Source organism: Carlito syrichta, unplaced genomic scaffold, assembly GCF_000164805.1.
Source record: "Carlito syrichta isolate Samal-C Ts95f unplaced genomic scaffold, Tarsius_syrichta-2.0.1 Scaffold301904, whole genome shotgun sequence".
Taxonomy (NCBI): Eukaryota; Metazoa; Chordata; class Mammalia; order Primates; family Tarsiidae; genus Carlito; species Carlito syrichta.
In genome coordinates, this window is record NW_007246000.1 from 397,720 (window position 1) to 423,829 (window position 26,110).

Sequence of the window (26,110 nt, forward strand, 5' to 3'; positions counted from 1 at the left end):
GTCATATCATTCATTCAAAATTAAGATTGGTACCCTTGTAATCATATTTTTTATTTTCTAACTACTTCCACTTCTTAATGAATATATCTGAACTATACCTATAATTTCAAATTCAATTCTATTTTAATTTTATAAAGAAGCAACGGCCAGGCTCGGTGGCTCAGCCTGTAATCCTAGCACTTTGGGAGGCCGAGGTGAGTGGATTGCTTGAGCCCGCGGGTTCGAGAGCCACCCGGGCAACTTGGCAAGACCTCATCTCTACAATAAACCAAAAACTAGCCGGGCTGTAGTGCGGTAGCGCATGCCTGTAGTTCCACCTACTTGGAAGGCTGAGGCGGAAGGATCGCCTGAGCCCAGCAGGTTGAGGCTGCGGTGACCGGGAGAATGCCACTGCACTCCAGTCTGGGTGACAGAGTGAGACTCCAACTCAAAAAAAAAAAAGAAGCAAAATGCTAGCATGAAAATTTGTTTCACCTATGGAAAGCAATTCAAATAAAGTATTAGATCATAGAGGCAATCATGCTAACATGGTTATTTATCAGGAATTAACAAAATAAATAGGATGTTTATAAGTTGAATATGTAGGAAAAATCTATACATGGAAAATTTACTTTTAAAAATATCAAAAGTCTGAAAAGTATTATCACAATTCCCACATAGTTCTAAAATCTGCACAGCTTGATCCAACAAAGGCTTACCCGGTCAGAATGGCCGGTGGCTGAGGCCAGAAGTTTTCCCTTCCTCCAGTCCCAAATGCAGACTGTGTTTTTGGCATCCAATCCCACAGAGGCTAAACGCTAAGAATGAGAACAATAATTCAACATCTGAAAGTGATAGGAGGATTTCCTATCATTCATGCTTTGTTTAAAAAAATAGTTACGATTATCTACTATGGGTCAGGCATTGAATTACTTTATAACAAACCAATTTCTCCAAATTCACCTTAAGCCCCAAACTAAAGATATCACATCAAGTGATGAAATTTCAAAAACCTGATTGCTGTAGGTCAGGTTTGTAACCTTTTTAAACATAGGAAACATACATATAAAGAAGCAAAACGCCAGCATCAAAAATTTTTTCCAACTCTCATGAACTCTCTAATAAATCAATAAAAATAATAGGACCAGAACTTGAAGGCAGGGTTTCAAATTACTAGTTTAAATTTTGTAGTTTAAAATCTTATATGTAGCTGGGCATGGTGGTGCATGCCTGTAGTTCCAGCTATTTGGAAGGCTGGGACAGAAGGGTCGCCTGGCACAGCAGGTTGAGGCTGCAGTGGCCAGGAGCGTGCCACTGCTCTCCAGCCTGGGTGACAGAGTGAGACTCCAACTAAAAATATATCTTAATATGTAGCCAGGCATGGTTTCTCAAGACTGTAATCCAGCATTTTGGGAGGCCGAGGTAAGGGGATTGCCTAAGTTCAGGGCTTCAAGACCAGCCTGGGCAACTTGGTAAGACCTTGTCTCTACAATAAAAAAAAAAAAAAAAAAAAAAAATTAGCTGGGCTTGGTGGCATAGGATTATAGTTCCAGCTACTTGAAAGGCTGAAGTAGAAGGATCACCTGAGCCCAGCAGGTTGAGGTTGCAGTGGCGGTGAGTGTGCCACTGCACTCCAGCCTGGACAACAGAATGAGACTTTGACTCAAAAAAAAAAAAAAAAAAAGTTGGATGTTTTAAAATGGGTTCTTAAGAAAGGGGGTCTTTGCTGTAATTTTTATTGAGACTTCCAGCAATGGAAGCGATAAGACAAGGTTATATTTTTATTTATAAGAAAATTCAAGTGGGTGAATTCCATTCAGCTTACTCTTTATTTTTTTAAAAAAGAAAAAAATCATTTAACATAAACAAGGGCACTAAAGTAAAACCCACATTTCTTGTTTGAGAAGAAGCCAGAAGGAAACTATTTTGTCATCTGTAGTGACAGGCCCCACAGCTACCTGAAAAGCATTTCTACTGCCTTTTGCTGATTGTGAGGTGATAGGCCATTTGTCATTTTCTAAATATCATTCAATTCCAGGGAACTCTGTTTAGGGAATAAGGCAGACCTGAAGCAATAGGCATCAACAAGCCATGAAATCCATCATGGCACACAAATAGGAGGTTATTTTTCTCAACAGTTAAGTACCATGCAGTCCACCCCCACCTTTCAAAAGGAACCTAAAGGGAAAATAGCTAGGATCCTAGCATAAATTAACATGAACAAAAAAATTAAAAGTTAAAGCTGAATTTCCCTTTGCTGCATTATATTTTCTTGTAACACTTCAGAACAAAATTTGATAAAGAACATTGAAAGGGCCTGTAATCCCAGCACTTTGGGAGGCTGAAGTGGGCAGATTGCCTGAGTCCAGGAGTTCAAGACCAGCCTGGGCAACACGGTGAGACTTCATCTCTACAAAACATTTTTTAAAATGAAAATAAATTAGCCAGGCATGGTGGTACATGTCTGTAGTCCCAGCTACTTGGGATGCTAAAGTGCAAGGATCACCTGAGCACAGGAGGTCAAGGCTACTGTGAGCCGTGATCATCATGATCATGCCACTGCCCTCCAGCCTAAGCAACAGAGTAAAACCCCGACTCAAAACAAACAAACAAAAATTTCTTGAATAACAAAATCAGATAGATGATGTGCATATAAGTACCCTTGAACATGCATATTCTGATACACTGGTTCAATTTCATCAAGAAGCCAATATAACTATAAGCCTAAACAAACATTACTATCCCGCTATTTCCCTTTCGATACAGACATATATAAAATGAAAGGTATCCATTAAATTGACTAAACTGAATGAGATCCATAATAAAATGAGGGGAGTAAAATCAAGAATATACATCTAGGGGTCAACATACGTAGTGAATCTAGTTCCAGAAAGAAAAATGAACAATGACCAATGCTCTCTTAAAAGAGCAAAAGACACTGAGTACATGCAAATTGCTTTTAAAAAGTGACTCAAACCATGTCAGCTCCTATAATCCACTGAATTTCTCCCACAAACTCTCAGTTCAGTCAAGCCTCTGTTAATTTCACAGATCTTTCCATGGCACTGACTTAAAGAATTAACTCTGAAATTTGCCAAAAATTGGATACAAGGAACGAACAGGCAGAAACATGCAGGGTGAAACAGATAGAGAAAGGGTGGTGTAGGAACATGGAGAAGCGGGAGAACAGGCATAGCTTTAGCAAGGAGGTGAATGCTGTGTGCGCCAGGAAGAACCCCTCTGTGTTTCCACTTCCTTTTCTCGAACACTTTAACATATCTTTTCTGCCAAATGTTGCTGCAGGACCAAGGAAAGAGAGAAAACTTTGTTGGGGGGTAAGGGTGGATTGGGAAGTATTCATGAAGACCCTTTGAAGTGTCTTTGAAGACTGAGTCACTTCAAGGGGTAAAAGGACAAGTAGGACACTTCAGGTGGAAAGGACAGCATGAGAAAGGGCAGGGAGGTGCCAAACTGCAAGGTCTGGTAGAGAAATCTTGCACACTTGTCCAATTCAACTACAAAGGGACAGTGGAGATAAGTCTGGAAAGGTTGGTTAGCCTAGAATGCCCACCTACAAAATGGGGGCTTTATTCAATGAATATCCCAAGCTTTTGTTGGTTTGAAACAATGCTTTGACACTGTTTTCAGCAAGAAATTGACTATGAGGAGACTAGTAATAAGTCAGACACGGCACAGACTTGGCCCTTAAAGGGGCAGAGAGAATGGAAAGGAGAGAATGAATGTCAGAGTTGCTGTAAAGAAACATAAATGTGCAGAAATTGATGACTGGTTGAATTAGAAGCAGGGAGAAGAAGTTAGAAGTAACTTCAAGTTAAAGAGTCAAAGAAAATCTTCTCAGTGGATTATCAGGAAGTTATATCATCGATTGAAAGCAAGTGATACTATTGTAATGCTCAGGACTTAAGGCCTATGATTAAGGCATTGTTCCCATATTCCAGATAGGAAGTTAACAATGGATGACAGAGTGGAACTGCTGGGCCATAGTGAACCTGATCAGCATGAGTTCATGACTTCTTTTAGGGAGGCTTCTTAACCAGAGGGTGAGAAAGAGGGAAACAAAATAGGCCTATCCAGAACTGGGTGTTAGTACCACAGCTTGGAAGAGGGTCAAACAGGAAAACAATTCTAAGAGGCTGCCAGGGAGCCAGTGGGGACTGACGGATTTTTTGAGTCTATTGACTATTTGCATTATAATATTAGGTGAATTGTAAGAAATCATTAAAGAAAATAGAAATGAAAAAGGATACACACCTGTCCATCTGAGTCAAAAGCCAGGCAGGCAACTCCATGTGTATGAACATCTTTTAGAATAGACACAGTCTGGACATTATAGGAATCCCATATGCATATGTATGGCTCCTTCCCGACTTGGCCAGTTGCAACAAGAGTTTTGTCTGGGTGTAAGGCAAGGCTGAAAGAGAAAAAGTCCTCTTTTCATATCTCCTGACTGAACAAAGTAAACATTGATCATCTTTTATCTAAATTTGTTTCTCATTTTAATCATCTGAAAATATGATCTCCAGAGAAAGTCTGAACTGTCCCCCAAGTAATTAATTACCTGATTGGTCTAAATTGAAAATGTTCAACTTTGGCAAAGAGGTTTAGCACTGTCTGAGAATAATTGCATCTGGTCTTACCTCCTGGTTACCTTGAAAATAAGATGCTATTATAATTCTCCAGTTAAAAATCATGTATATGATTCTATAATTGCTTTATGTCATGATATTTACTTACTGATTTTCAAAATATTATTCAGCTTTCAAGCTAGCTTTTGACTTCAATTTGAAACAAAAATACTGTTGCTAGGAGAAAGTTCTGTTCTCAGAATTAATTAAACCTGCTTCAGAGCTCTGGATACTATCCTTATTAGGACTGCAAGGCATGAAGGGGTCCCAGAGTCAAGTGCTGTTTCTGTGTCTGTTGCCATAGATTATACATTTTATATGAAAATTTCTATTTTACATAAATTACTGTGACACCAAGAGAACTAAAATTACTATAATTGTGGTTTGTGTAGCAGTTTTTCCTCTGTAGCTCAATAAAAATAAAACCTTGTCAAATATCAACCAGTATTTCAAGGAGTCTATAGTAGTCAAGAGAGAAGTGGGATTTTTATTATTACTAAATAAAAAATCACCTAATGTTTTAAATTCATTGTGTATAAAAGGCATGTCTTTCTAAAAAAAAAAAATAAGTGTTGGGAATTTTTAAAAACAAACAAAAAAGCCAGCACATCATCTACCTGGAAAGCTAGTTCATTGTGAAAATAAACAGAAATCTAAGTGACCTCAATCAAGGTAAAGAGTCAAAGAGAATCTCAGTGGATTTCTAGGAGGTGATGTCATCTTTTGAAAGCAAGCAGTACTACAGTCATGCTCAGGGCTTGTGATGTGTGAATAAGACTTGGTTCAGCTCTTATTCCAAATGACAAAGTAAAACTGCTGAACCACAGTGAAACTGACCAGCATGAAATAGAAATTTTCCCATTTCGAATTTCAGCATCTTGTTTACATAGTAAAATAGAAGTCGACTTTTTCCTCTTTTCAATTTCCAGCATGGTATTAATAAGAGTATATGTTCTGGAATATACGCCCTTGGAGTCAGACATCTGGATTTGCATGTTAGCTGCCCCTTTCTACTTCTAGTTTTTGGACAAATTACTTGCTCTCTTTTCCCTCAGTTTTTTCAAATATAAAATAGAGATAGCATGTAAAAATAGATGATATAACTTAGCACAGTCTCTGGCACAGAGTGAGTACTCAGTACAAGTCTCATCATCATCATTTGTGTAACTGGCATTATATGGATACAACCAACATATGCACGTCTGTGTGAATATAGCATAGCTTCCAAAAACAAAACTACATACTTTAAATGTGAGTTAGCCATCTAATAAGTGTTTGCTGGAAAATGTATCCTCAGGAATCTCTGTAAACAAGTAACAGAAAAAGATAACTCCCATAAAAGGATAACATTTATAATAGGTGAAAACTAGAGGCTTTAAAACTTCTTAGGTTTTAGAACATTTTAGCATGTAGAGTTAATGAAAATCAACAAGGTATAATAGGACCCTTGCAATTTCAATTCTGTTGAGATATACCTGGTATTTGATAATATCTAAATACTCCAGAAAACTGCAAGATCTTGGTGTGCCATGTTTGTTTCATTAAACTAAGTGGATGAAAGCAGTCTGATAACCCTATCTATGACAAACTGGTATATTTTAGTTCATTTACTTATTCAACAAACCTTTATGGACGTCTGATATGTCAGGGTATGGCACCATACACATGTAAACAGAAAATACACTGTCACCTTTCAAGGGATCCATTTTAAAAGGAAGAACAGCCATGTAAACACATAATTATAATATATCAACATATACATACAGTGACATAGAAAGATAAATGATGGAATGACCAGTTGCCCAGGACATTAGGGAAGATGAGTTCATATAAAATACAATGTCCACAGTTAAAGTCTTATAGAGAGTGGCAGGAAATGAAATGGCTCAGGCAGGTCAGGGTAGCCCTTGGAAACTCTTAGCTGAGCCAGGGAATTAGGGTACCACTGACAATTATTAGCAGAACATAACATGAATAGTTTAGGAAAGTAACCCCAGCAGGGGTGAGACGAAGTGAAAAGGACAGATCCTTGAGGGGTTGTAGCAGGAGAGGCCAGGAGGCCAGTTACGGACTAGAGATAGTGAGGTAAGACAGGGGTGGAGTGGCTGAGGAGGATAAGGCAAGAGCTGGTTAAGGAAGGGAGAAAGAATGGGAGAGAGAACATTTTAGGATGTTTGAGACTAAGGAATAACTTATATTTGTGAAAGCTGACAAGACTTTGCTTGGGAAACCAAGTTTATTACAGAGCTTGGCTACAGTGGAGTTTTAAATCTGTGAGCTTAATCTTGGGAAAAGATGGCCATAACTCTACTAATTTTTGTAGGGAAACCAAGGACAACCCTCAGGTTAGTACCACACCTGGAGTCCTAAAGACTATGAAGAAGAGGACTGACTAGACTGTATGCTGCATGAGGGCAGAGGCTATCCCCATCACACTCAACAGTTCCTGGAGCATCATATGGCAAAGTAAGCATTTTTAAAATACTTGCTGAAGAGAGTATGAATGATGCCAACAGTTCTAGCTGTCTCTCCCTCTGCTATAGGAAACAGGTTCTACCCAAGGACTAGAAAATAAAGAGGAATAAGCATGTTTACCCTAGATGGCCATAAAAACTTCCAAGAGACATAAGTAAACTCTTTTGCTGTGATCACAGCTTCTATTTTAAAATGCTTGAGATACTTGGTAGATTCCTGGGATTCTGAAGCATCTGGGATAAAAGAAATAAATCACTGTTCCAGGCAGCTGTTCTTACTTTAATTTCATGATTCCCAACTTTTCTCAGCTTGTTCTTTGAATGAGGGGGGACATGGAATTAGCAGCTTTCAACAAATCTAAAGAGGCCTTCAGAATAACGTATCAGTCTCAGTCACTCAATTACCCCAAAACACCCCATTTTAGGTTAGAAGTCTTTTTACTCTGGTTATTATTGGTTTTTTAAAATTCACGTTAAAGCCAATACATTTGTTAAAAAGTTGACATTGCAACTGTGTTTTTCTTGCCAGTAAGTTTCCTTGTACACAGTTTCCAGCCCATAATACCTATTTCTCCAGGTCCCACATTTGCCATTTGAGGACATTAACAAAGGGAGCTATTTGGGTTTTTTTTTTTTTTTTTTTAAAGCAAAGAGTCTCTGACCTCACCTCTCTGGCTTGATGCAACATAATTGCTTAGAGTGACTCATGATGTTGCTGTTTATCTATGTCCATGTCTAGAATAGCAAGAGAATAACAGAGAAAAGCCTTATTCACTTTACCATTTGTGACTTTTCCATTCCCTTCCCAGAAATGCCACTTCTTTCACCTGGGTGACAAAAATGATAGCATCCATGTATCTTCCAGAGCACAGCCAAATGGCATTTACTTCTATTTTAAAATTTGTCATATTATTTCAATAGCACCTTTTAAACCTCACAGGAGGAAGGAAAAAAACCCCTGTGTTTTAGTCACTGGATTTGCAAGAGCATAATCTAAGATATCAGTAATGATGTCATTGCAGAAGCATTTATTTAATAAGCAGGTTTTAAGTTACTGTCAAGGTATCTATTCCCTTCCTTCCATATCTCTGCATTTAGGAATTCAAGGATTTCATGAAGTCATTTTGATCAGGATCTTCCTTTGTCTACTCCCAAAACATCTTTGGGTTTTGGTTGAGAAGTATTTCAAGTGACAGGTATATACATATATTCCTCATATAAAACCAAATCCATCCACCATTACACAAAATAATTGTTCCACCATGGGCTTCTCATCGTCTTCTTGACCACATCAGAGTTGTGATTCTTAGTATAACTGGAAGTATTGATACTACTTAAGCCTATCTGCCAGTTGAGGGTCCCTAAATTCAACTCTGCTTTTCTATGAAAACTTGCATTTTTCAAATTTTGTAAATTGTAGCTACAACAATAATGTCACAATATTAAAATTTTTTAAGTTGACTCCCTTTCATTAAGGACCACATGGAAGTCTCATTCCATACCTACATATAAAGGTTTGGGGTCATTCTGTTTATCCTTTGGTACTCAGTTTATTGCATTTATTGTATTTTCCATGTGGCAACAAAAAAGGGATCAAGCTTTGAGAGAACTGCTTTTCTCTGCGCATATATAAATCAAGTTCCATTGGGAAATCCCATCTTCTGTTACCATAGCAATAGAAAGCACTGCAGAGAAGGACTTTCAGCCTATCTGGGAGAAGAAATTGATTTGTTTCTCTAGCATGCCAGGAGGGCGAAAGCCTGTCTTCCTGATGTCAGATGAGATCAGGAAATTTGTAAATTGTTGGAAAAGATGAGACCCAAAAGGGTCATAGAAAGAGGTAGCCCTCCCTATGAGGTTGAACAAAAACAAAACAAAACAAAAAACCATTCATTAATACTAATCATTCTTGATTCCTTGAGGCAAAAATTATATTTGAGTACTTGTTCCAAATGTGGGATTTAAGAAACGTTCATGATTCTAATTTTTCTTTTTTAAAGCCTCATTTTATTTTTGCCCAGGCTGCTTCAGTGATTCTCTCAGTAATAACTTTATATCTTAGTTTAGCTTTTTAAAAATATAATTTATAAGGTATTTAACTATGTGATATTGTATTATATATTTAAAAAAAAAAGTCACACCAAGAAAGCCCTTCTTCTTTCCTTCCCTGAAGATAACCTTGAGAGAAGCTTTGCAATGTTGGAGGCATATGCATCAAGGTCATTAGGCTGAATTGTCTGAGAGCAAAGAGGGAGGTTGCTGCTTTGTGGGATGAAGAGGAAGTGAGCAAAACTCAGTAGATGTTTATCTGCGAGGCAGAAAAGGCGAAGGAAGCCTCGATTTGAACACAATGACTTGGAACTAGTAGCACCTCAGATGGAAATGACCGTGCTCCAGTCCTGATCCCCAGACATATGCTTGGCACTCAAGTACCACCACCAAAACTGTGATCTCATCTGACACCATGAAGAGGGTCCTACCTTCCAGGCAGGTGTGGGCAGCATGAATGGGAGAAACAGTAATGTGGACAGACCACCAGGATCCATTGCCATTTTCCTGGACTGTGTGAGACCCATGGTATCCATATTGAGCATGGGTCCCTCAAAGTGGACTTCTCAACAAGCTTGATGAGTGGTGCATCTAATGAGAAGTAGTGTGATTTTAAAAAGAAATATAACACCTTGCATGGCTGAGTGTTGCCACACCTATATGCCATACTTATATTGGTATGGAACTATATACCAGCAATACCCTCATACCACATACAAGAGTGATTAAGTGTGGTATGGCTTCCTGGGATCGCAGCACACAGTGGCATGGCTGGTGCCAGCTTGGACTGGCCACTAAGAACTGATTGTTAGGTTTCAGCAACTTTGTGAACCAATTGTTAAACTCAGTCGCTGTTAAAAATTAAGTTATATAAATTTATAGTTACAGAAACTATATTAAAAGCAAAGGTAATAAATACTCAAAACTTATCAGTCGGTAATTATTTTACTATTCTCTATAGTCCTGAGGTTATATATTGCTACCCTATCTGTATGACAGTAATACTGTAGGTGGTGTGTTACTGTACTCCTATTCCCAACTCTATTTTCAATGATCTTTCTTAGATGGCTTGAAATCAGTCATGGTGGGAGTATTTACCACATGAAAATCAACAAGTGCTACCAATCAGGGCTTGATTTAATGTTTTGCTGGTTGTCTAGACTTAAGAAATAGGACAGCAGCCAGGTTCGGTGGCTCAGTCTGTAATCCCAGCACTTTGGGAGGCCAAGGCGAGTGGATTGTCTGAGCCTGTGGGTTCAAGACCAGCCTGGGCAACTTGGCCAGACCTCATCTCTACAATAAATCAAAAATTAGCCAAGAATGGTACTGCATGCCTATAGTTCCAGCTACTTGGGAGGCTGAGACAGAAGGATTGCTGGAGTCTAGCGGGTTGACACTGGGGTGGTTGTGAGTGTGCCACTGCACTCCAACCTGGGCGACGGAATGAGACACCAACTCAAAAAAAAAAAAAAAAAAAAAATAGAAGGATAAAATCTTAATAACACACAATAAACCTAAAAGTGTGTGAGTCTGTAGCTGTTACATTGTGAGTTGTACAAAATATTGAGAAAATATTCTTTTAGTAATCAAAAATTATTATCCAGTTCAGCAAAGTTATTCACATCACTGGCAAGTGATAAAGTTCCAGTATACATCCTTGTTTCACTTTTGTCTGATTAACATAAATAAAACTATCAATCAACATTTATATTGGAACTACACTCATAGGTCAATGATGTGAGAGATACTTTTCTGAACCAGATAGTAATCAAGAATTTATTCCTATCTAATTTTGTGAAATCATGGTTGAACTGCAACTATAGGTTAACCACATATACAAGAGCTCAGCAACAGTCAATGAAAACATTCTATCAGAATTTATTGGTATATGGAATTTATAATAAAGAGAATTTCTTTTGTAAATTATGTGCTATACATCATTTATATCAGTAAAGTTTCTAATAAACTTATGAACATGTATGCATATATTTTCTCTCCTGGCGAGCTTCTTGTTAAACAGTTACTGAAGCATGTCTCCTCTACTTAGCAACAAATAACAGTTTCTCATAAATTATATCTAGCAAATTGTTCAACTGCTCTGTGCCCCAACTTCTTAGCCACAAAATGGGAACAATAACAGTACCTACCTCAAAGAATGTAGGTAGTATTGTGAGGACTTAATAAATGCTAAAACATAGTGGGTACTACAGAGGTGAAACTGTTATCATTAACTGCCACATGATATTCACATGTGAAGCCTTTCCCTCATCTCTGGAAATTGACATTTTAAGTCAGTGAAACTCATGTACATAGAGAGGTATACTGAATTGTCCCTTATTTATTTATTTATTTACTTACTTACTTGTTTATTTACTTATTTATTTGTTGGTTCTCACTCTATTGCCCAAGCTGGAGCACAGAGGCATGATCACAATGATCACAGTTCACAGCAGCCTCGATCCCTTGCACTTAGGTGAGCCTTCCACCTTGGCATCCCTAGTAGCTGGAACTACAGGTATGTGCCACCATGCTCATCTAATTTTTTTTTTTTTTTTGTAGAGACAAGTTTTCGCTATTTTGCCCAACCTGATCTCAAACTCTGGACTCAAGCAATCCACCTGTCTTGGCCTTCTGAAGTACTTGGGATTACAAGCATGAGATACTGCACCTGGCATCCTCAAATTTAAAAATAAGACGATCCCAGGAGATTAAAGCTGGCAAAAACTATAAAAAATGGATAAGATCAGTTAGCTGAAGATGTCACCCTAAGAAGAAAGCATCCAAACCATGAAAAACAGGGTTTGGAAATTTAACCCAGTTATGATTGACAGACTCAACTACTAAAAAAAAAAAAATAATAAAATCACATATCTGAGAGCACAATATTAATAAAAGTGAAAATTCTGCTTAATGCCTTTATAATAGAATTAAGACAGTATTATAGAATTGAATCCAGAAATAGATCCACACTTATATGGTCAACTGATTTCCAACAAAGGTGTTAAGGTTATTCAATGGGAAAAGGTTAGTTTTTCAACAAATAGTGCCAGAATAATTGAATATCTACATGGAAAAAAGTGAACTTCTTTATTTTATTTTATTATTTTTTAATATATTTTTAATTTTAAAATTGTGGAGTACAGTTAAGGGTTAGGTATACAAATATTCATTGTGCAAGTACCCTTGTTGTTGAGGTATGCCTGCCCTTTCCCAGACTGATATTGACTATAGTTAATCCCACCTCCCTGCCCCTCCCTGCCCCTACCCCCAGTAGTTTCCCGCCACTGCCAATCCTTTTCTTATAGCATTACGGTAGTTGTTCAAGGTCCACTTATGAGTGAGAACATGTGGTACTCAGATCTTTGTTTCTGTGAAAGATCACTCAGTATTATAAACTCTAATTCCATCCCGGTTGCTGCGAAATTCATGATTTTGTTCTTTTTTATGGCTGCATAATATTCCATTGTGTATATGTACCACATTTATTTTAATCCAGTCCTCTTTTGATAGACAGCATAGTTTGTTCCATGATCTTGCTATTGTGAACATGCTGAGATAAACATAAATATACGTGTGCGGGTATCTTTTCATAGAGTGATTTGAATTCTTCTGGGTGTAGTTCCAGTAGAGGGATTGCGGGGTCATGTGGAAGGTCGATTTTCAGAACTTTTAGGAATTGCCACACTGATTTCCACAGAGGCTGTACTAGTTTACACTCCCACCAACAGTGTAGAAGTGTTCCCTTTTCGCTACATCCTCTTCAGCATCTGTTATTTTTCGAGTTATTGATGATGGCCATTCTGACTGGAGTTAGGTGGTATCTCAGTGTAGTTTTAACTTGCATCTCCTTGATGACTAGTGAGACTGAACATTTTTTCATGTATCTGTTGGATGCTTGTATGCCTTCTTTTGAGAAGTGTCTATTCATATCTTTTGCCCACTTTGTAATGGGGTTATTTTTTTCTTTTCAGCACGTTTGAGTTCCTTGTAGAGCCTTGATGTTAGGCCTTTATCAGACATGGAGTTGGCAAATATTTTTTCTCAATCTGTGGGCTGTCTCCCTTCTCTCTTAATGGTTTCTTTGGCTTTACAGAAGCTTTTCAGTTTAATAAGGCCCCATTTGTCTATCTTATCTCTTAAGGCCTGTGCATTTCGGGTTTTGCTCAGGAATTGGATGCCAGTTCCAACTTCCATAAGGGTGTGTCCTGCGTTTTCTAAAGTTCTTATGGTTTAAGGTTTTACATTTAGTTTTCTGATCCATTTAGAGTTAATTTTTGTGTATGGGGATAGATAGGGGTTCTGTTTGAATCTTCTGCATGTGGTCAGCCAGTTTTCCCAGCACCATTTACTGAATAGGTTCTCCTCTCCCCAGTGGTGGGTGGTGGAGGCTTTGTCGAAGATAAGTTGGTTGAGAAATTGAGGTTTTGCTTCTGGAATCTCAATTCTATTCCGTTGGACTATATGCCTGTTCTTGTACCAATACCAGGCTGTTTTGGTTATTGTAGCTTTATAGTAAAGTTTAAAGTCTGGTAGTGTGATATCTCCTGTTTTGTTTTTTTTTTTTTTGCTGAGGATTGTTCTGTCTATTCTTGGTTTTTTGTGTTTCCATATGAATTCCTGTATTGTTTTTTCTAGATCTGAGAAGAATGTTGTTGGTAATTTGAGGGGTATTGCATTAAATCTGTAGATTGCCTTAGGTAAGATGGACATCTTAACAATGTTGATTCTTCCAATCCATGAGCATGGGATATTTTTCCACTTGTTTATGTTATCTTTGATTTTTTGAGCAGTGTTTTATAGTTTTCATTGTAGAGGTCTTTCATGTCTCTGGTTAGGAAGATGCCAAGGTATTTCTTTTTTTTTTTCTTTTTGTGGCTATTGTGAATGAGATTGTGCTTTTTATTTGGGTTTCTGTTTGTTTATTATTGGTGTAAAGAAATGTGATTATCTTTTGCACATTTATTTTATACCCTGAGATTTTGCCAAAGTCCTTTATCAGTGCAAGGAGGTTTTTGACAGATTCTCTTGGGTTTTCAAGGTATACAATCATATTGTCTGCAAAGAGAGATGATTTGACTTTCTCTTTTCCTATTTGGATACCCCTGATCACCTTCTCTTTTCTGATTGCTCTAGCCAGGACTTCCAAAACTACTGAACAGGAGGGCTGAGAGTGGGCATCCCTATCTTGTTCCAGTTTTTAGGGGGAATGGTTCCAATTTTTGTCTGTTTAGGGGTATGCTGGCTGTGGGTTTCTTGTAGATGGTTTTTACTATTTTGAGGTATGTTCTACGTATGCCTAGATGTTTGAGGGTTTTTATCAAGAAGGGGTGCTGGATTTTATCAAAAGTTTTTTCTGAATCTAATGATATAATCATGTGGTTTTTGTTTTGACATCTGTTGATGTATTTAATTACATTTATGGTCTTACAAATGTTGAACCAGCCTTGCATCCCATGGATGAAGCCTACTTGGTCATGATGGATGATTTTTGAGATGTGTAGTTGAATCCGGTTTGCTAGGATCTTGTTGAGAATTTTAGCATCTATGTTCATCAAAGATATTGGCCTATAGTTCTCTTTCTTTGTTGGGTCTTTACCTGGCTTGGGTATCAATGTGATGTTAGCTTCATAAAATGATTTGGGGAGAGTTCCATCTTTCTCTATACTTTCAGTAGGATTGGTATCAGTTCCTCCTTACATGTCTTGTAGAATTCTGCTGGAAAGCCATCTGGTCCAGGGCTTTTTTTTTGGTTGTAGTTTTCTTATAACATAGTCAATTTCCTTGATTGTTATTGGTCTATTTAGGGTCTCGATTTTTTTCTTGTTTCAACCTAGGCAGGTTGTGTGATGTCAGAAAGTCCTCCATTTCCTTAAGGTTTGTTTCCATACAAGTGTACATAGTAGTCTCTAATGATCTTTTGCATTTCTTCAGGGTCAGATGTGACTTCATCTTTTGTGTTTCTGATTGTGTTTGTTTGGGCTTTTTCTCTCTTTTTCTTGGTCAGTCTAGCTAAGGGACCATCGATCTTGTTTATCCTTTCAAAGAACCAACTTTTTGTTTCATTAATTTTTTTGTATTATCACAATATTAATAAAAGTGAAAGTTCTGCTTAATGCCTTTATAATAGAATTAAGACAGTATTATTATAGGATAGACATATAGATTGATAGTATAGAATTGAATCCAGAAATAGATCCACACTTATACGGTCGACTGATTTCCAATAAAAGTGTTAAGGTTATTCAATGGGAAAAGACTAGTTTTTCAACAAATACTGCCAGAATAATTGAATATCTACATGGAAAAAAGTGAACTTCAACTCCTACCTTTTACCATATACAAAAAATATCTCAAATGGACCAGAGATCTAAAGTTAAAATCTAAACTATACAATTGATAGAAAAAATATAAGAGAAAAATCTTTGTGACCTTTGAAAGATAATTGTTTCTTAGAGAACAAACAAGCATGAACTATAAGAGAAAAAAAAGATAAACTGGACTTCAGAATCAAAACTCCTAGTCTTTGATAGACACTCTTAGGAAAATGAAAGGCAAACCACAGACTGGAAGAATGAAAACTTGTTCCCAGAATATATAAAGAATGCTTACAATTCAATAATAAGAACACAATCTTTGATTTAAAATATGGCCAAAAGACTTGAACAGTGTCAAGGACAACTAAAATTAAAAAGACTGACAATACCAAGTGCTACTGAGGCAGGAGAGCAACTGGAATGCACGTACAATGCTAATGGAAATATAAAATGATACACTGCTTTGGAAAGTAGTTTGACAGTTTCTTATAAAGTTAAAATACATTCACCATTATCATCTAGCAATTCTACTCTTAGGTATTTACCCAAGAAAAATAAAAGAAAATGTCTCAACAAAGACTTATAAACACATCTTCCCAGTAGCTTTATTTATAATAGCCAGAAACTGGAAATAACTCAAATAACAGGTGAATGTATACACAAATTATTGTATAGTCATGCAATGGAATTGTTCTCAGCCATAAAAAGCAATAAAACTACTGACATACACAGAATAGATGAATCTCAAAAATGTTATATTGAGTGAAAGAACTCTAGAACATTCACTGGAATACACAAGTCACTAATATCTTCATCACACAATGCTAGGAGCTAAGAAATACTGTCTCTAGTTGATGACTCCAAAAATAAAGGGTACGAAAATATAACAAAGTTTTTTTTATTTATTTATTTTTGAATTGGAGTCTCACTCCATCGCCCAGGCTGGACTGCAGTGGCATGCTCATGGCTACCCCAGTGTCAACCTGCTGGGCTCAGGCAATCCTTCCACCTCAGCCTTCCAAGTGGCTGGAATTACAGGTGCATTGCTACCATGCTTGGCTAATTTTTAATTTATTATAGAGACGAGGGCTCGCCAAATTGCCCGGGCTGGTCTCAAACCTGCGGGCTCAGGCAATCCACTCACCTCGGCCTCCCAAAGTGCTGGGATTACAGGTTGAACCACCAAGCCCGATCAAAAAAATTATTAAGATAAATGTTAAGGGAATAAAAAAAATTAACCTTTAGGGATGAGAAGGAACGAGAAACAAGAATAAGATACATCCTCATAAATCTTAAAAGGAAGTCAATCCTGTCTACAGTGAATAAACCAAGAAATGGCCATTAATCATACTGTTTTGAGATGTGGAAGTAACCAGAAAGAACAGCAATGAAAATTAGAAGTATTCCTTTGAAAAGTAGATTGTGAATGGGAAAGGGTGGGTCAGGGACTGTTGTATATCATAATGTTTTCTGTAATGTGCTGTGTGTGTTTATATTGCTTTGATACAAATATAAAAATTAAATAACAGATGATCCTAGATAAATAAGAATTGGTTAACTTCTACACACAAAAGAAAGCATCTGGAGGTTCAGAAGTCTTCCACAGGCAGGAAGTAGGAAGGGATGTCTGGTAATTGTATCAGATTTATCAACCTGCAGATGTTCTCATCAGTATAAATGCTACTGATAAAAAGAATATGACCAGCATGGTTAGTCTTACAGGGCGTTCTCTGAAAAAGAAGAAACACTGCCTAAGACCATAACATGACAATTTACTAATGAGAAGTTTCACTAATGAGAGGGGTCTATGTGAAATCCAGCTTTCCGGAGCTATTCATTTTTTTTTCTCCCTCTTTAAACAAGGAATATGACTCAAGCATTGAGGGCTATATCTGGCAGAAGTCCTGTTAATTTAGGATAATTAAATATGCCAGTCATGTGTTTCAGTAAGGTCTGATTAAATACTTTCGAGAAGTCATTAGTGAATCCATCTGGTCTAGTGGCTTTGCCAGATGGTAAAATGTTACTACCTCTATTTGTTCTGCTCCTAGAACATTCTACATCTATTGCAGGGTAGCATACAGCCATTTTCAGGTAAGACTTAATTTGCTAGCTTATATTATCAAGGAATTTGAAAGGGGAAGGCAAACCAAACAAACATGTTACACCACATCAACCGAGCCACAAGATTTCAAGGCTGTATTAAATAACCTGTCATTCTACTGTTGCATTCAAAGTAGTTTCATCATTTTCGTTTCCTCAGAATGTTCCATCAGACGTTTCAGATGCTGCTCTGTGTGTGTACAGTCAGAATCACAGGGAGAGGCAGCCAGCTATATTTCACTCCCATATGATAATACTCCAAGAAGAAAAGAATGCTGGGGGTATTTTCTCCCTGTGGGTGGTCACTTAAATGGAAAAATGGCCAGTTTTGATTTTTTTTTAATTACAGAGTTGCATAGCCTTGTGAAAGTGCATTAAAATGACAATCTTAACACTGTTTTGCACTTTGATCATGAAGAGTTAACCTTTAACTTTCCAATTCCCTAGCCAGCTCAGTTCAAATGCAAGGCATTCTCCAAAGCATTAACACTGCCAAATTTAATATAATCACTTCATCAACTGGTGCCTAAGGTAAAAACCTAAAACCAAGTGATAATGGGGGCTTGGAGCTGCTGAAGGAGTGTCTGGGGTGGCTTGCGCAAGGTGTGAGGCAAGCATAAAGAGCCCAACATCTTATTCCTACCCTCAATTCCCAACCCCCCAACTAAGTGACTCCTAAAGTTGAGCACTAGGTTAAACTGAGGCCCCATCCTCTTCTAAAAAAGTTAAGTTTGACTAACTGGCTTAATTGACTTTGATAACTTATGTTTACAAAACTGTTGCTTCCAAAGGCACTTCCTGACCAAAGGGGAGCCAATAGATACCACATATGGCAACTCCCACTTAGAGCTTTGCTTAGATTTTGCTTTGGGTTCACAGCACCTCTCATCTCCCCTTTGGTTTTATTTTGCCTCTTTTCCTTTTGTTCCCTCTTTCTCTCCCTTTCAGGGTTTTCTTTCTTTACACTGGGGTGAAGTATTTTATCCAGCACAACTACATTTTTGGAGAAAGAGGAGAGCAGAAGGTCTGTGTCACCTCGGGCTTGATTCCATCACCACTCTCAGTTCTGAGCAGTCTGGATTCAATCACTATAGAACTACCCCTGAACTTAGCATAAACGACTAATTAAGACCTTTTTAAGATTCCATATGTGTACATGTTCTCACTGAGCGGAGAGATAGCTGAAGTTTTCATCTGCCAAATGGGGTAGAAGTGAACACTCAGCACGGGGTCTGAGACACAGTAAGCTCTCAAGTAGTAACTGTAAGTGAGAAGGACCTTTATCAGAACAACTAACAATTATTTACTGCCAAGTGAAAAAAAAAAATCAAAACCTTAAAAGTACCAGACAAGGATCAGGCGTGGTGACTCACACCTATAATCCCAGTACTTTGGGAGGCCGAGGTGAGAGGATTGCTTGAGTCCATGGGTTCAAGACCAGCCTAGGCAACTTAGTGAGACCTCATCTCTACAATAAATCAAAAAATTAGCTGGGCATGGTGGCATGTGCCTGTAGTTCCAGTTACTTAGAAGACTGAGACGGAAGGACCACCTGAGCCCAGCAGGTCGAGGCTGTGGTGGCCATGAGTGTGCCACTGCACTCCAATCTGGGCAACAGAGTGAGACTTCGACTCAAAAATAAATAAATAAGTACAGATAAGTTACTTATTATGACTTTCAGATGTGGAAAATCAAAACTGAAATGTGTATCTTTTCCTTAGAGTGAATGGGAGCATCCATTCTAATTCTCCAGTACCAGAATTTTTAAGGAATCTTAACAAGATAGCAGGGATTTTAATATGTTTTCCATTGATGACACCTGGAACAGCAGTGCCTACCATCTACTGGATATTCTTATAAATACATGTTGAATGAGTAGATAACTCATATAGCTTCAGAGATCTGAATAGAATAAGACGGATACGCACCCATCACACACAAAATTCCTGTCGCAAACTGCAAACAAGAAAGATCATGAAAAATACCATTTGTACTTGATATTAATAGTTCCCCAAAAATATTTTAAATTATCCAGAAGACTAAAATACAATTTTTTAGAAGTGATAGATAACATTGTAATTTATAGGGCCTTAACTAAATTAGGTACAAAGTGGTAACCAGGTTTGTGATGTTGGTTTTGAAAAATTGCATATTAGATTGCATATTAGACTCTTTTCTTTTCTTTTTTGAGTTAGAGTCTTACTCTGTCACCCAGGCTGGAGTACAGTGGCACTCCAGTCGACCTGCTGGGCTCTGGTCATCCTTCCGCCTCAGTCTCCCAAGTAGCCAGAACTACAGGCACGCACTACCATGCCCAGCTAATTTTTATTTATTGTAGAGATGAGGTCTTGCCAAGTTGCCCTGGTTGGTCTCGAACCCACGGGTTCAGGCAATCCACTTGCCTCAGTCTTCCAAAGTGCTGGGATTACAGGCTGAGCCACCGAGCCTAGCTGCATATTAGATTCCTTACCATAGTATGTTCAGGAAAGAAAACATTGAATGGAAATGAAGAAAGAGTCTTTGAAAGCCAAGAACACTGTAAAAAACAAGCCTAATTCAAGGTCACTGATTTTCCTTTGTATTTTATTCAACATAAGTGGTTTCATGAGGAAATAGACCTGTATCCACATTCTATTATTTCATACACACAAAAAAGGATAAGCATGCCATCCTCAGAGCTGGGGCATGGAGTTATGCCCTCTGCCATCCCTGGCATCATGCTGGGGAGTCAAGCATGAATAAACTCCCATTTTACAAGTGTCCCTCCAGAAACAGTAATTAATGCAAGCATCATTTAGGCCCAGGACGCCCTAGCCTACTTCATATTCCCAGACATGTCATAGGAAATGATTTTCAACACTATGAGAAACTTTTAAAGAGCAGAAATGAATGACCAGGGCTAAGCAGATGCAAGGAAGCAGAGAACGTGACGGATAACTCTCTCCTAGCTCTTAACCCCTATGGAAATGGGAGTCCTCCGTTTGCCAGCTCCTGTTCCAGAGGCTTCGTGTACGAGATCAAGTTTAATCCCCAATAAAGATCTAGCTGGGATGGAGCTGAGGATCCTTCACATCTACTATGCTGAGGTAACACTTATACTTCCCTTCCCTTCCCCACATTTGTTTCCATCCACTGAGGGTTAAAAAGCTGCTTGGGAACCCCCCCAAAAAAGATTACACGCTATCCAGAATGGTGATTCATCGATCCATCCATCCAAATATCTGATGTACTGGGGGATGGGGTGGGATGCAAAGAATGTAGCTTTGTGAGGGACAACTCACCCATAATTGCATTAACCATCACGGAGGGTGCAGCTATGTCCCTGAGTCAGCCTCTAAGTCAATTCATGTTGGTTTAAAGAAAAACAATGGGCCGGGGGGCAGTGGTTCAGCCTGTAATTCTAGCAGTTTGGGAGGCTGAGGTGAGAGGACTGACTGAGCCCGGGGGTTCAAGACCAGCCTGGTGAAACTGGTGAGAACTCGTCTCTACAATAAATCAAAAAAACTAGCTGGACTTGGTGGCATGTGTCTGTAGTTTTAGCTACTTAGAAGGCTGAGACAGAAGGATCTCCTAAGCTCAGCAGGTCAAGGCTGCGGTGGCCGTGAGCATGCCACGCACTACAGCCTGGGCAACAAGAGTGAGACTCCAAAATCAAAAAAAATAAAAGAAAGAAAGAAAAACAGTGAAAACACCCATGTGGGAAGGATTTCTGAAAACTGATTATTTCAGGACATGTTTGATACTAAAAAAAATCATTATATGTAGCCCTTTGCACTCAGTTGTCCCCTCTGAAGAGACATTGTAAATCTAGCAAACCACCTGGATGTCCCCTCTGAGGAAACATCATGAATCTAGCAAACCACTCTGATGTCCCCTCTCATGGAACATCATAAATCTAGCAAACCACTCTGGTTTCTCCTCTCAGGGGACATAAAGAGATGGCTGGTGATTATACAAGACAAACTATGCAATCACAAATTTTTCAAAAGTGAATGTCTCCTTGAAGTTTTCTATTCAAATTGCACGAAAAAGCAAATAAAGAAATGGAATATATACTGTGATATACGTTAAAAAGTGCCAGATGGCATCATGTAGAAAGAGAATGTATGAAGTGCTTTCACAATGGTGTGGACACTTCTTTGTAACAGAAGACAGTGATAAAGATGGTTTATGTAAAAAAAGGCAGCTGCGGGTATACACTTTGTATCATGTGGCAAAACTTGAAAAGATATATAAGCAAGTTACTATCCTTTAAAAGAAAGACTTTTGTACTTGAAGACAGATCGTCTGGAAGTACCAAGCAGCACAGATGGAATATATCTATCTGCACTAAGTTGGAAAATAAAAATTGGAAAATTAATATTCTTTTGATAAATTTCATTTTGTGATTTCATAATTTACAATTAGAATTTAATTCATTTATTTAGTTTGCAGAACAATGGTAAAATGAAAAGACAAAAGTGAGAGTTATAAGCAGCAGCAAATATGAGTTAGATTTATACTTTTATACAGATAAGTTAGAAAAAAAATAAACATTGATACAAAAGAAAAAAATAATAGCTATAGTGATATCATCCAATCAAGAAGTAAACCAGTGAATGTAATAGAAAGCAATAGAGATGAAAGTGTTAATAGTTTCATGGAAGTAACATACCATCATACCAGCAACATACCATCAGGTGAAGAATGGGAAGATGGTACAGAAAATAGACGATCCTCCAGTGAGAATAAATTTTGTTGCACATCCTCAAACAACAGGACCACAAATGGCAAGTAATGTAAGAGAACTGATTGACTATTTTACTGTATATTTTACAAATGAATTGGTGAATAGTGTAATAAAAGAAACAGTTGTTATGCAGATTAAAAAAAAGGAAAAAACAGCTATCACACAAATCTATTGGGCATAAGTGGCATGTCATTGACCAACTGGAATTTTTAGCTTTTATTGCAGTTATCCTAAATATGGGAATAATTCAAGTATCAAATTTGCAAGAGTACTGTTCAACGGCTTTCAGTAGTATAATATTCTTTTCAGAAACATCCAGTAGAGAAAGGTTTATGCAAATCTTCTAGATGCTTCACTTGAAGACACTGGTATCAAGTGATGGAATGAACAGAACTCATATTCAAAAGGCCAATAATTATTTGAAATACATAAATTCAAAATTTTCACAATATTTCATACCAGATTGGGCTATTTGCGTTGACAAATCTGTTGTTCATTTTAAAGGACAAATATCATTTTTAACATACAATTCAAATAAGCCTACCAAATGAGGTACATACATTTACGTACTAGCTGATTCAAAAACAGGGTATATTTTTTCCAATACTTCACTACTATGGGAGCATAACATCTGAAAACATCATTCAACCTGATCTGCCAGTAAGCACCTGAAGTCCATTAGATTTATATAAAAAGTTGTTGGAAAAAGTTCCCAATGCAGCAGGATACCACACATTTACTGACAGTTATTACACTGGTATGGTCCTAGCAAAAGAGCTGCTAAAGATGAAATGTCACCTTACTGGTACAAAGTCAACCAAAAGGGAATATCAGCACAAATCAAAATGTCAAAATTTTTAAAAATAATATAATGTATATTTTTTATTTTAAAGTCGTGGGTACAGTTAAGGGTTGGGTATACAAATATTCATTGTGCAGGTACCCTGGTTGATGAGGTATGCCCCCCTTTCCCCAGACAGATATTGACAACCATTAATCCCACCTCCCTTCCCCTTCCTGTACACCCCCATGGTTTCCCACCACTGTCAATCCTTTTCTTATAGTATTATGATAGTTGTTCAAGGTCCACTTATGAATGAGAACATGTGATGCTCAGATCTTTTTTAAAAAACAAAAAATAATCTTTTGTTTCTTATGTGGAAAGACAAAACAATTATTACAATTCTCAGCACTTGGAATCATGCAGGTATGAGATCTACCACAAAGACATTACATGGTGGAAATACTACATCAGTCAGCAAGCCTAAAATGATTTCAAATTATATTGCAAATATGAGTGGTGTGAATCAATATGCTTCTACATATTGTTTTTTTGCAAAATTCTTTAAAATGGTGGGGGAAGCTGGGCTCGATGGCTCAGCCTGTAATCCCGTGTTTTGGGAGGCTGAGGTGAGTAGATTGCCTGAGCCCGCAAGTTTGAGACCCGCCTGGGCAACTTGGCGAGACCTCATCTCTACAATAAATCAAAAAATTAGCCGGGCGTGGTAGCACATGCCTGTAGTTCCAGCTACTTGGAAGGCTGAGGCGGAAGGATCGCCAGAGCCCAGCAGGCAAGGCTGTGGTGGCCAGGAGCAGCCACTGCACTCCAGTCTGGGTGACAGAGTGAGACTCCAACTCAATAAATAAATAAATAAATAAATAAATAAATAAATAAATAAATAAAATGATGGGGGAAATTATTCTTCTAGGGACTAGAAATATTTGTTATTAACTCCTATATACTGTACCAAGCATCAAAAAAGTAAAGAAAAGAAAAAAAATCTAGGTCCCATTTGAAATTTGTCAAGCTTCTGATCAATCAGTTGAGAAATGGTTTTCAGGAATCACAAGTGCATCTTCCCACATTGTCTTCAAACAATAGACTGGACAATAAATTACATATTACCAATGTAGGGAAAGAAAATGAGACTGCATTGTCTGCTTGAATAGAAAACACTAGGTGAAGACGTCAAACAAATTACTATTGCACAACACGGAATAATGAACCTGCAATGCATGTCAATAACTGTTTTCACATGTTACCACACATTAGAAAAAATTAAGATATAAAATTTTTGTCATAAATAAGTTCCTCAATGTCCAAAGTTTCATTATAAGCCAAATATCATTACAAAGATAATTGGTTTCAACACTATACTATTTAATATGAATATTAATATGATTAATATGTTAACATGATTCATTTTTCACTATTTTGTAAAAAAGTGCAGTCGAGTGGCTGGTAGGTGATTTGCAAGATGTCACTGAGTGCAAAGGTCTAAAATGGGTACTCCAAAAAAAATCTCAAATGGGACCTAGATTTTTTTTTCTTTACTTTTTTGATGCTTGGTACAGTATATAGGAGTTAATAACAAATATTTCTAGTCCCTAGAAGAATAATTTCCCCCATCATTTTATTTATTTATTTATTTATTTATTTATTTATTGAGTTGGAGTCTCACTCTGTCACCCAGACTGGAGTGCAGTGGCTGCTCCTGGCCACCACAGCCTTGCCTGCTGGGTTCCGGTGATCCTTCCGCCTCAGCCTTCCAAGTAGCTGGAACTACAGGCATGTGCTACCACGCCCGGCTAATTTTTTGATTTATTGTAGAGATGAGGTCTCGCCAAAGTGTTGAAGTGTAGTCCTGAATTCAATTCTTATTTTGGTGGAATAGTGGGTGATATCTGTAAAACCTATATCCTGAGCTATTTAGAATAGGTTTCATGCAATCCAACACTCCCAGAGCAAATGTAAAGAAAATAAAACATGGAGTGGTTACATGGCATGCCCAGAATTGCCCAATTAGTGGTAGAACTCACGAAACCCAGATCTCTTGACCTCTACCCTGTTACTAGGCTAAAAAGAGCAACAAGTTCTCTGGAGAAAGGTGCCATATAAGTTATCAGATTGTGAAGCTAGGGATCTGAACCAGTAACAACCATTGTTATTGCTAATCCTCAGCATAACCTTGGAAGATAACTATTCTCATTTTACAGATGAGAAAACTTGAGGTTCAGAATGCTAGGTAACTTGCCTAAACTCAGTTCATATATACATGTCATCCAGATACGACTAACATAAACTTACAAAGAATAAAGAGAAATCTTACTTAGATCTTTTGCAGGTAAGATAAGCCAAAATCCTGATCACAAAAGGAAAGAAACAACAAAGTCCCTAAAGTGTACCAGCTAATTTACTAGGCAAGTTCACATTCACTGACCTTTAAAATAATTTCTACTAAGGGTTGGAGAGCTCTATCTAGTTAGTAAGAAGTTGCGAGAAAATTCAAACTGAGTTTTGCCTGATTCTGAAAACTTAGAGCTAATTTCCATTTTTTTTCCATCATATGAGGGTTTGGCCAACTTTCTGTAAAGGGTCAGGGAGTAAATATTTTACTTTCTAAAGGTCACATGCTCTCTGTTGCAACTACTCAATTCTGCTACGCTACTGTGAAAGTAGCCATAGACAGTATGTAAATGAATGAATATATGTATTCTAGTCGAACTTCATTTAAGTATTAACATTTAAATTTTATACAATTTTCATGTGAAAACATTAATTTTAATTATTAATATTAATTCATTAAAAATGAATTTTAAAATGTAAAAGCATCCTGAGTTCACGGACTACACAAAAACAAGCAGTGTACCAGATTTGGCTTGTATGTTATAGTTTGCTGATCCCCAAGTTATTCCATCTGTTAGTATCTATTTATTGCCAACAGTTGTAAAGTCTTCCTAAAAATCATGTTTGTTGGCCGGGCTTAGTGGCTCAGTCTATAATCCCAGCACATTGGGAGACTAGAGGATTGTCTG

General features: G+C 37.6%; 1 protein-coding gene across 2 annotated transcripts in view; it reads right to left on the reverse strand.

Annotated features, from left to right (window-relative positions):
• Positions 1 to 26,110, reverse strand: part of EML6 (echinoderm microtubule associated protein like 6) — a 304,500-nt gene that overhangs the window by 173,707 nt on the left and 104,683 nt on the right. For both annotated transcript variants that reach the window (XM_008055643.1, XM_021711181.1), the window contains exons 2-3: positions 4,252 to 4,411; positions 699 to 797 (exon numbers count right to left, since the gene is read on the reverse strand). In XM_008055643.1, coding sequence (XP_008053834.1) covers positions 699 to 797; positions 4,252 to 4,411 — 259 coding nt within the window. The remainder of the gene's footprint in view (positions 1 to 698; positions 798 to 4,251; positions 4,412 to 26,110) is intronic.